This window comes from Dasypus novemcinctus, chromosome 28 (assembly GCF_030445035.2).
Source record: "Dasypus novemcinctus isolate mDasNov1 chromosome 28, mDasNov1.1.hap2, whole genome shotgun sequence".
Lineage (NCBI taxonomy): Eukaryota > Metazoa > Chordata > Mammalia > Cingulata > Dasypodidae > Dasypus > Dasypus novemcinctus.
In genome coordinates, this window is record NC_080700.1 from 41,389,131 (window position 1) to 41,401,666 (window position 12,536).

General features: G+C 43.3%; 1 protein-coding gene across 1 annotated transcript in view; it reads left to right on the plus strand.

Moving 5' to 3' along the window:
• The window catches only part of ARID1B (AT-rich interaction domain 1B), a 398,217-nt gene that overhangs the window by 104,843 nt on the left and 280,838 nt on the right, over positions 1 to 12,536 (plus strand). Inside the window, 1 exon segment of the mRNA XM_058289666.1 lies at positions 2,824 to 2,946. Coding sequence (XP_058145649.1) covers positions 2,824 to 2,946 — 123 coding nt within the window.

A 12,536-nucleotide genomic window follows, 5' to 3' on the forward strand; every position in this document is an offset into this window, starting at 1 on the left:
CCCAGGCGGGGTACTGTGCGCCGTGGGACTTGGATTTCACTGAGGAGAGAACAGTCACAGGTGAAGGCGGACCGAGGGCTGAGTGACTCAGCTGACCCCCCGGGGGTCCCGCGGTGGCCTTGGAGCTGGAGGGGCTGTGTCGGCAGCGCTTGGGCGGGCCTGTTCTCGGTGACTGCTGCAGCGACGCAGCTGCACTCAGCCGTTTAGTGAGCCTGCCTTCCTGAGCGGGCTGGAGAACCAGGGCGACCACCCCTCAGTGGCCAAAATAGGTCTCCCCAGGGCTGAAGCACGGGCTGGCCTGGCGGATGGCCCCCTCGGGCCCTCCCCCTCCTGACCCTGGTCGGTGGGTTCCTCAGTGCCCTCAGCAGGTGAGCGTATGGCAGGTGGGCACTGAGGATGAGGCCCGGGCGAGGTGCGCCAGCTCGGGTCTTGGCGGGTGGAGAGCGTGGCGCAGGTCACATTCTGGGGGCCGGCTGGGGTCCTTCAGGGCGTTATGGCTCAGCCCGTCCATTTATGTTTCATTAATAATGATTATTTGGTTTATGGAGTCAGAAAAGCATATGATCTACGTTTGAAAGCTTTGCATCTAAGTTTATCAAAACAATACCGATCATTAAGAATTGGAATTTAGTTCCAGACAGCGGAGGGTAGTGAATTTTAAAGGCAAAATTTAGGTAATAATTAATATTTTAGAGCTAGTACTACAACTTGTAGTTTAATAAGTAATAGTAGCCTCTGCAAAATCCCAGCAAGGATTTTTGTATTTCTGGTCACTATATGGATATGAATTAATAGAGAAAGTAACTCCATTTTTCAGACGGAGGTGTAAGACAACTAGAAGCCCACTCCAAACTGGATTTAGATTCCGTGCGTCTCTAACCCTGTTGAGTAAAGCGTGTTCTGTCCTGGCTGCACCTTAAGCACACCAGGAAGACTGGCCTGCCTGCTGGGCCAGCTGCATCGCTGTAGGCAGCTTTCAGGAAGGTAACGTGCCAGCTAAGGTGGCATAAGTCTTTGAATTATATCATGCATCTAAAAGGATAGCAAGTAGGTTTTTAATTGTGGGAGACAGTAAAACAACAACGAAAACAGATGGTTTTGTTATTTTCCCCTCTGCAGTTTGCCTTGTTGCGGATCACTGCTATGGCTCCATTAGGGATTTGCTTCCGCCCGCCCTCCCCACCCAGCACTTTTCAGAGCTGGAATATAGCACTAGATTCTAGCAGGCACGAGTGCTAGTAGGCCCCTGTAAGGAGCCTGTTGTATTGCCTGGAAAGTAGAGCTCCCTTCCCAAACTTCACTTCCATATTGTGTATAAGGGTTTCTGTAAACCAAAAAGTCAGCATATTAAAGTGTAATTCATAGGGGAGCTGGCCATGTTGACTGAGCTTTCCTGTCATTTTAACACTGGTGAAAGTGTTATCCTAAAACTGCTCCAAATCAAACTGCAAAGATGCATGTGTGAAATACGGTATTAGATATCGAATCAAACATATGGGTGTTGCAGGGAAGGATGTGTGCTGTGGCAGGCTGTGGTATTCTGGCATGTGGGGTTGGTTTTATGGAACTGCTTTGGCTTGGCTTATGGCAGAGGTATAAATTCATGATGAAATATCAAGCAGTAAAATAAAGAAAAGCAGAAAAATTCATCTGTGCTCTTACGTGGTTTTCAGTATGAACTCATCTGTGCCTCTCATTTAGGCTATATTTGGGCTCATTTAGAGGCATTTGTGAGCCATTGTGGCCAAAATTTTGTGATCACTACTGACAGATATTGAAGGTAATTGGTCAAAAGGAGCATGAAGTTTAGTTTGCGTTTTCTCCTTTTACCCCAGTGTATGTGTTAGGAATTACTGTGCTAACTGGTAAGGTAAAGTGTTTTATTTTTTTCTTCCTTTGCCATTCCTTCGTTTCTTCCTCCCAATTCTGTATTCTGGAGTGTATACCTGACGGATAACTAATTCCTTCATCAGGGGCTTTTGGGCCCTGTTTCTGAAGTTCTCAAACGGACCGCACTGTGGTTTTAGCAGTGACGGCACCGTTCTTGTCCCTCGGTGCCCTTTGCTGTCCTGATATCTTGGGATTTTTTGTGTGGGGCTTTTTGTTTTTCTTTTCCTGCTCTCTCTCCCAGTTAGGAAAAAAGTCAATAGATTTTGCATTTAAATACCACTAAAAATACTATGAATGGTATATTGTAGTGCATGAAAAAGGGTTTTCCTTTGAATCATGATTTCCAGGACTTTTAACTGATTTTGGTATAAGCCATTTTTGGTCTGTTTCTCTGATATTTGCTACGTAGTGCACTTTACATCACTACCTTTTTATCAACTATGAAAATACTGTTCTTTTAGATATGGGTCTATTTCCTTCAAGAACTCATATTGGTGATTATATTGTTTGATGGCATAGTGTTGTTTTCTAAAAGGGTTTCACCTGATTGTAAAGGGATATATTTTCTTTTTTAGTTTTCCATAGGAATGGATTTAACTTATTACTGCCTTGACCTTCTTGGCAGAGGTAGTTTTTTAATATCAGTGTTAGGAGCTCTGTTTTTTTATCCCACTAAATTTTTGTAAAGTTATCAATACATTCTTGATATCTGATATAAAATCTGTTTTTTAAAAAGGCAATGTCAAATTGCTTTTGTTGATAGTAGGTGGAAAGAAGACACTATGTCGATTGATCTAACGAAGAGGATTAAAAATATTTATTCAGTTCTCAGCCGAGAACCGGCTTCTCTTCCAGCTACTGGTTGAACCCACATGTCGCTGCCTGACCGGCACGTTGTGACTTTCTCCCTTGTTCTGCTTGACTCTTTGACAGATGCCGCCTCAGTATGGACAGCAAGGCGGGAGCGGCTACTGCCAGCAGGGCCAGCAGCCCTACTACAGCCAGCAGCCCACGCACCTGCCGCCGCCGGCCCAGCCGAGGTACCCGCCGCAGCAGGTGAGCCCGGCCGCGCTCCTGGCCGCCTCCTTCCCCGGGGTGTGCCCACGGGACAGTCTCGGAAACGGCTTCCTTCTCCAGTTTTACAGTCATGTCTGCAATGGGGGAAACACGTATTGCATTGAAAAAATGCAAAGCCATAATCCAGCCTAAACGTTTATTTATTTGGGGGTGGCTCGGGGTTGAAGGGTGAGAGGAATGGCTGGTTTCATAGCTGCTTGCCTTCCTGGTTGGCGGCAGCAGAAGCGTCAGGGGTTCTCTGTGTTTGAAGATCTCTGAGGAAAGCACTCTGCCCTGGGTTGAGTATTATTCAGGAGAGTGGTTCTATTGATCGCTCAGTCTTGCTAGTTGGTGCATGCTTGGTACTTTTATCCTGAGCTTTTTTGTTTTTGTTTTAATGGCAAGTGCTACTACATCAAAACATTGTTGCTGTTGGCAGTCTTATTCTTCTTAAACTAGCTTATAAACAGATAATCACTTCAATCACAACGTATTAAAATACTAAGAGGACTCCTGTGCTTGAAGTAGACGTAGCAGTCTCTAGTTTAAATTAGCCCTGTTAACTACCCCTCGGTTATTGGGCTATTTCAGCTGACACGCGTCGTAGAAAAAGAGCGCCATGTCCATATTTTGTAAGAAGAGTCGGCCGTGAGCGGCACTGAAGGGCTTGGGAGCCCTTTGAACGCAGCTCTGGCTCTGCAGCTCCCCAGCGTTAGCTTCCCCACGCGACGCCCACGTTCCTGCTTTCCTCTCTTTTTTCTCTGTGGGGTGGGGTGGTGAAGAGGACGAGGGCGTGTGGCAGGGACCAGCTGCCTTTAAAGCGCCTCTTCCGTGCCTTGACTGGATTGGTGCTGAGCACAACTCGTCAGTTCACGGGCTTCCCTCCACGCAGCCGCTGGTTCCCGCCCACGTGCCCTCTATTTTGGATAAGAATCCTAAAGAGGGTTATGACTTGAGACAAAACACATAAAAATGGCAGCGGTATTCAAGCAGTATACGTTTTAAAAATTCCGGAACTCTCTCTGGGGTTTGTAGAGGTTGGGATGTACATTTTATCAGAATTATCTAGTCTTGGCTTTTATTTAAGTGTGGGGAAGTTTAAAAACTTTTATCGGTTCTTTTTAAGTGACAGAGACTGGTATCTTTTTTTATTTATAAAGTTATAGGCTTTTTCAAGGTCTTATTGAACTAATCTGTAGACATAGAATGCTTTGTCCTGTCATCAAAATTTGAGAAAGATTCAATAGCGAGATCACATTACTTGTTTTATTTACTTACGTGTTAAAAGGAATCCCTGATTATAAAACCAGTTTGACGAAAGATTCTGGATGCCTGTTGTTTCCTTCAAGACCAAGCTCACAGTTTCCTTCCTTTTTGACGTGTTCACTGATGACTTTTACCACATGGCAATTATTTAATATCCTTCACATTGAAATAGTTAAAGCTTACTACAGGTAGAATCTTATTTTAATGAATGCTATTTTAATGTGCTTGGTTTCAGGACTCTCTTGCCTTGATTGATCCTGCCATTATTTTATAGATTGACATATAATAAATTACATGGTAAAAAACACTATATAACCATTCATCTTTACCAGAAATGTTATTTTCATATATTTTGCATTGACCTGAACATTTCTCAAAGTACCTTGGAAATTCTTTTCCTCTTTTTCATAGTCTCTAGCCATAGAGTATCTTAGGACTTTTAAAATTCATGGGAAGTAGATGTGGCTCAAAAATCAGCAGTAGAATATTTTTAAAATCAAGTTGAGTTTCAATGAGGATTTGTAATACTGAATTCATATACGTTTAAAAACCAAAGTGGATCAACAGTTTTTCGTAAGTCCACGCTTTGTAATAGTCTGAACATTCTGTTGTGCATATGCTCCTCTTGTTTCCAAATATAGCATACCTAATCTGTTGATTTCATATAAGGGAATCAAGCAGTAAATAATATTTTGTATCATTTGTTGGATAATGTGATTAATACAAAAAGTTATTTCAAGGTTTCACTAGGATACCTGATTTTTACGTCTTTATATTTTTCATGTTTTGAATAACCAGTACATTTATGTTTCAAAAGTTAGAAAGTATAAGGAATGGATATAGGTAAGTCGCTCTCCAACTTTAATTCCCCTGCCCAGTTACTTGAGTAGTTTATTTTATGTCTATCTGGAGTTTCTTTAGCAAATGCAAGCAAAGTAATATATTGTATTAGTATTTTTACCTTATTTTTACACAAATGGAGGCACACTATACTTATTCTTCTGTGTTTTATTTCCTTGCCCATTTGGCTTTATATTTTGGAGATCTTTTCAAAGGAGTGTGTATTAGTCAGCCAAAGGGGTGCTGATGCAAAATACCAGAAATTGGTTGGTTTTTACAAAGGGCATTTATTTGGGGTAGGAGCTTACAGATACCAGGCCATAAAGCATAAGTTACTTCCCTCACCAAAGTCTATTTGGAGCAAGATGGCTGCCGACGTCTGTGAGGGTTCAGGCTTCCTGGGTTCCTCTGGACTCAGCTCCCCTGTTTTCTCCACAAGTTCAGCTGTAGACTATGAGGCTCTCTAGACTCTGCCTCTCTCCACAAGGTCAGCTGTAAACTATTAGGCGAACGACTCTGTCTGTCTCCCTGGGGCTCCAGCTTCGGCATCAAACTCCAACATCAAAAGCCTTCAGCTCTGTGCTTTGCCATGCCTGTTGACGTGGCCCAGTCAAAGCCCTAATCATAACTCATGCCCAGTAATAGACCAGATTACAGACATAATCCATTATCTATTTTTGGAATTCATAATTATATCAAATTGCTACGAGTATATAGAGTGCTCCCTGTTTTGTTTGTTTTTGTAGCTTTACCTCCTTTTACAAAGGTGATGTTGACGATGATGATTAATAGGAGGAGGAGGTACTGGGGAGCGAACCCAGGACCTTGTATGTGGGAAGCAGGTGCTCAAACACTGAGCTCTGTCTGCTCCCCACTGAAAGTTGGTTTTTCCGTTTGTTTGTTTTTAGGAGGAACCAGGGATAAAACCTGGGACCTTGTACATGGGAAGCAGGTGCTCAACCACGTGAGCTACATCTTCTCCCTAAATTATTTTTAATTGTTTAAAATTGAAACAGTGCTGCCATGATAAATTTCTTATATGTGTTATTCCATAAGTGTGCAAATATATTTGTAAGATAAATTCCTGGAAGTGACACCCCATGCATGTGTAATGGTATTACCAGACAGCCCTGTGGAGGGGCTGTACCAATTTACACACCCACTGACAGTGTGAGTGCCCATTTCTCCCTGTGTTGTCCGGCAGCATGGCTTTATGAAGCTTCGGGATCTCTGCTGATAATAGAGTTTTAATTTACACTTATTTTGTGAAGAGCAGTGCTGCATACCTTATAAATGCAGAAGCATTCATGTTTCCTTTTTCCTGAACTGTAAATTAGTATCTTTTTATCTTGAGTTTTTTCCATTCAGTTGTTGGTCTTTTAAAAATTGTTATATACACGTCCCTTTCTGTACCAGGAGACTGAGCCTTTGTCTTTGATGCGAGTTACTAACCACTCTCCCCATCTTATTTGTCTTTTAACATTAATTATGGTATTTTTCTTGTCATACAGAAGGTTTTTAAATTTTTATATAGCCAAAATTATCAGTCTTTTCCTTTATGACCTCGCGCTTTTTAGTTGGTATTTGAACGGCCTTCTGTTTTCAAGGTTATGAAGGAATTCGTCCTGTAGTATTTTCGTTGTTTCATTTTTTCTGATCTGTGGAGAGAGCTGTGATCCCGCTTGGCTTTTCCAGAGGTTTCAGTCCCTTTCCCTGGGTGGGCCATCTTGCCCATTGTGTGGAGAGGCCACCTTCATCGTTTGCTGAGCTCCCTTGTATGTGGTGCCAGGGCTCATTTCTGGGATTTCTAGCCTGAGAAAACGAACCGTATCTCCCTTGGACCTTGCCTTGTTGAAGCCCCCAGCACAGACCAGGAGCACACGTTTAATTAGTAGGTGGCCACAGGGCAGGGCGCGTGCTGGAGAGGGCCTGGCAGAGCGTGGGCGTGCCGGGTCCTTCTAAGCTGGCAGGGAGGAGAGGCGGCTCCGGGTGGGCGGCTCTCCAGGTGAGGGGGTTAGTTACCATTCTGTAGAGCACTCTCGCCGCCTAGGAAATGCAAGTGAGAAGGGACGGGTGCTGAGTAATCTTTATGGTCGAAGCATCGCTCATTGTCTGTAAGGGACATCGCTCCTCTTCGTTTTCTTAACTGCCCACATCCCCACTCCCCACCCCTCCTCAGTGCCCTACCTCTCGGTTTCTCCATTTGTTTAGGTAGTTTTTAATCTCTTCTGTACCATTCTTCATGAAGAGCAGCTGTACATAATTTGTTAGAATGATTTCTATGTACTTTTTAATTTTGCTGCTTTCATAGATTGTATCCTTTTAAAAATTATGTTTTATTATTTCTGGTATATAGAAATGTAATCTTTATGTTTATCTTTCTTACAACAACCTTGCTAAACTCTTTAATTCTAGTTCTAATAACTTGTAGATTCCCTTAGATTTTCTCAGTTAAAAAGAAAAACCAAAAACCGGCATATCAGTTTTGCTTTGCAGGCACCACCACCCCTCAAACACAAACACACAAACTTTTTTGTCTTTCTGCAGACTAGCCTCTCCAATGCAGTACTTGAAAGGACTGGCAATTCTTGTATGATCCATGATTAAAAAGAAAGGTTTCGGTATTTCACCGTTACAAATATAAAATAAGTGCTACGTCGACGTTGTTTGTAGGCACCCTATAAAGGGTTAAGTTCCCTTCTTTTTCTAAGAGATTTTTTCGTGAATGGATGCTGAATTTTCTTAAGAGCTTTTCGTATATATTGAAATGATCACTTTTCTTTTATCTGTTATTGTGGTAAGTTATATTTAAAAAGTATTAAACCACTCCTGAATTCTGGAATAAACCTAGCTTCATGGTATGCGACGGTTTGCTCGGTCGGTAGAGGTGGGGTCTGGCTGCGGACGAGGGGTCGGTCCAGCTCTGGATGAGGGGTCGGTCCCGCTTGGGACGAGGGGTCGGTCCCACTTGGGACAGGGGTCGGTCCGGCAGCAGACGAGGGATCGGTCTCACAGGGGTTGCGCGGTTCGGCTGACGGGGTCGCCCGGCAAAGCCGGCGACGAAGGGGTCACCCAGAGAAGCAGGTGACGAACTGGGGACAAGGGAGGCCAGGCCCTTGTCGGGGGCTCTCAGGACTGGAGGGCGCACGGCAGAAGAACTACCGCGGAGACAAGGTAAACACGCAAGTCCACTTTATTGAGGGAGAGGCAACAGTTTTATAGGGGCTGGGGAAGGCTGATTGGTCGAAGCCACGCCCTGTTCTGATTGGTTGCCGGCGAAAGGTCAGTGGGAGGTGCTGGAAGGGGGAGGGGTGGTGGTTAGGGATTGGCTGTTGCTGTTGCTGGGGGAAGGGGCAGGGTTTAGGGATTGGTGGCTGCTGTTGCTGGGGTGGAGGGCAGACTTGAGTTTCCCGCCCACGCCTGGCTGTTGCTGCTGTCGGGGGAGGGGAAAAGGGCAGACTGGAATTTTCCGCCCTGCGCCTGCGCAGGGAGAAAGAAGAAGAAGGGTGCCGCCCCACAAGGCATCGTGTGGCGCCATCCGGGAGGAGGGGCGGCCGCGGAAGCATGGCTGCCGAGAAGGGGAGACCCGAGGGCATTCTGCGCCCATGCCGAGCTCCCTTCAGGGGTGGCGGTGGGCCCGACCAGCCACCCTATTATGGGGGCAGCGGAATTAGGCCTACCGCGGCCGCTCCCCTCGCCAGGCCAGCAAACCACACTTCAGCCCGAGGGGTGACCGCAATGGTATATTTATTATTTTTTTAATACACCCCTGGATTCAGTTTACTAGCATTTGTTTAAGGTTTCTTGAATTGGTGTTCATGAATGAGTCTAGATTGTAATTACTCTTAGGTTTTGTTACTAGTATTATTGAGTTTTGTAAAGTAAATTGATGACTAGTCTCTTTAAATTCAATTGAAGAGTTTGTGTTAAGTTTAGAATTATCTGTTCTTTAAATGTTTAGTTACAGTATCTGTGAGGCCATAAAGGATTATGTACCACTGACTATTTTTAACTTTTGTCCCACCCCTGACTTTTAACTTTTGATCTTATTTCTTTAGTGAATATAGAAATATTGAAGTTATCAATTTCTTCTGTTCCTGTGTCTTCATAATTTATCCATGTCATCTAATTTTCCAATTTCGTTGGCCTAAAGTTGTTCATAGTAGTCTGTATTAGTTTAATTCCTGCAACATCTAGAGTTAGTTTTTTGTTTATTTTGGTGTGCTTTTTTCACTTCAGTGAATGTTTAGCTTATTAGAACCTTTTTTTTTTTTTTGCTCTGAAGCTAAAGAAAAGGCTATAATATTTCCTCAAATTATTGCTTTGGTTGAATCTCTCAAGTTTTGATGTGCATTATTGTAACTCTCTTAGTCGTAAGATTTTTCCCCCTTCATTCTTTTTTTGCATTTTGAAGACATTTTGTTGAAGTTTATTTTATATACCATAGTATATACTCCAAGTGTACAATGCTATGGTTTTTTGTAATTTTAGAGAGTTGTGCAGCCATCACCCTGATTTGGCTTTATAGCATTTCATCAATCCCAAATGTTCCCTAGTTGCTATTTGCATTTAATACCTGCTTCCACCCCAAGCCCCATGTAACCACTGATCTGTTTTCTATTTTATAAATTTGTCTTTTATATAAATAGACTCATATGGTCCGCGGTCTTCTGCATCTGGGTTCTGTTACTTAGCATAATGTTGTTGAGGATTATGCATGTGGTAGCATGTACCAGTAGTTCTTTTTATTGCTGAATAACATTCTGTTGTGTGGATATGCCACATTTTGTTTATCCATGCACTGGTTGATAATAATTAGGGTTGTCTCCAGTTTGGGGCTATTTCAGTGCTGCTGTGAACGTTTGCGTTAATGTCAGTGTGGATGTATGTTTTCACATTTCTTGGGTAGGTTCTTGGGAGAGAATTGCTGGGAAATACCACTTCATCCATTTGTTTGCTTTTGATAAAAGTGTTAATGTTTTCCAACATGGCTGTACCATTTTACATCACCACTTGAAATGTGTGTGGCTTCCAGTTTCTCCACATTATTGACAACACTTGTTACTATCTTGGTTTGATTAAAACCATCTTAGTTGATATGAAGTGGTATCTCATTGTCATTTACCTAATGACTAATGATGTTAATCATATTCTCCTGTGTTTATTAGTCATATACAAATCTTTCAGTGAAATGTCTGTTCATTCTTTTGCTCAGTTTTAATTAGACTGTTTGTCCTCTTACTATTAAATTGCAAGAGATTTAAAAATATATACTCTGGATACAAGTCCTTAATCTGACATGTGATTTGCAGATATTTTCTCCACATTCTTCCTTTGTCTTTTCATTTTCTGAATGGTGTCTTTTGAAGTGCAAAAGATTTATTTTGATGAAGTCCAATTTATCGATTTCTTTTATGGATATTGTTTCTGACATCCAAGACTCTTCCTAACCAGAGGCCATGATGATTTTCTTCTGTGTCTTACTCCTAGAAATTTTTACAGTGCTAGCTCTTGGATTGAGCTCTATGAATTAGTGTTTGTTTATGGTGGGAGGTAACACAGACAGTTTTGCTTTTCTACCTGGCTGCCTTTTTCCATTTCTTTATTATGTATAGTTTTTAATTATTCTAATAGCTGATGACTTTGTGTTTTTTGTGTGTGTTTTTCCTGGCCGTCTTTCTTCCTGCTGGTTCTCAATCTCTGTTTTTTCTCTGTGAGGTCGTCATTTTTTTGAGGCTTTATCTGGAGGCATCTTTTGAGGCTGAGGTTAAGTTCCTTCCCCTCAGGGAGAGGTGGTATTCGCTTTTGCCAGTTGCCTGTAGGCACCAGCCACCTGGGGCCACTTTTTGTATTTTATTTTTATAACTTTTTATTATAAAAAGATTCTTATGCAGATTTCTGATGAACCCTCTGGGTGCCATCACCTAGATTTAGTGTTACTAATATTTAGCCCTGTTTACTTCACATGTGTGCTTGCTCTTGACTCCCCCCCTCCTTTCCTCTCTCCATTTCATCACAGTATTTTAAGTTAAAACACAATAATACAGTGATTCACCTCTAAAGAGGTCAATAGGTATCTGAAAACAAGGGCATTTTCTTATGTAACCATAGTTCTAGCATCAGGCCTTTCTAAATTAAGTATAATTCCTTTCATCTACTGCCCCAGCCATATTTGGACACCCCCAAGTGTTCTCAGAACGCCTTTATAGTGCCTGTGACAGTTGGGTTCCAATGTCAACTCGGCCAGGTAAAGGTGCCCGTTGTCTGGCCAGGCAAGCACTGGGCTGACTGTAATATGTAAATAAAGGCATTCCATGGGCTTTAATCATCAGTGAGTTGATTGCATCTGTGGCTGGTTACACCTACAATCAGCTAGGAGACTGCTGTCAGGAACGAGTGGCGTCTCATCCGTTCAGTCAAAGGCCTTAAAAGGAGAAGTGATTTCAGCATCCAGAGAGAGCATCCCCATCTCTGCTTCAGAGAGCCGGCCTCTCCTGGGAGTTCAAGGCGGCCTGTCATCTGAGCCCCTGGCTTGCAGACTGACCTACAGAATTTGGACTCGTGCATCCCCACAGTCGCATGGGACAGTTTTATAAAATCTCATATATTTACAGATATCTCCTGTCAGTTTTGTTTCCCTAGAGAACCCTGACTTAATTCAGTTCCTTTGTTTCGGTAGAATTCAAACAAGGTTAATAGAGTGATTTGGTTCTTAAATCTTTTTATTTAGGCTAGTTCTCTCCTGCCAGCCCCATTTGTGACATGTTGAAAACCTGGGTCATCTGTCCTGTGGAATGACTTTGTCTGATTGTTTTCTCTTGATGTAGTTTAACTTGTTCATCTAGCCTCTCTTATTTTCTGTAAATTGGAAGTTAGCCCCAAAGGCTTGAAAGTAAACATTTGGCACTGCTTCTGCCAGTAGGAGATTTGGGCACTCCCTTTGAACCCCAACAGGCTGTGACCACATCAGCACTGTCCAGCAGAAGGGATGTTGCAGATCTCTGGTCTAGGTCAGAAAAGGCCCTGCAGCTTCGGCCTGCTTCTCTCAGAGCATTCTCCCTGGCATGAAACCTTTGCCACATAGTAGGGGCGGCAGGTGGGCACGAGAGAGCATGGCGACATCGCAGCTGACCTCTCCTGGGAGTCAGCTCACCAGGTGCTGGCATGGGAGTGAGGAGGCCTCCAGGTGACTGCAGGTGCCATCGGCTGCTTCTCTGGCCAGCGAACACCCTGTAGAGACATCGTGGTGCAGAGAGCAGCCATCCCCTCTGTTCTCTGTCCACATCCCTCAGCCACCTTCTCTGAGAGCGTAATAAATGGTGGCAGCTTTGGGCCTCCGTGTGGGGTGACTTGTTACGTACCATTGGTGACTGGCATATTTGATACTTGAGGGGCGATTTTGTGACTGCATTGCATCAGGTTGGATGTAATGCTTGCTTGTTCCACCAAGCGTGATGCCAAGACTGGACGGGGGGTTCAGGTGG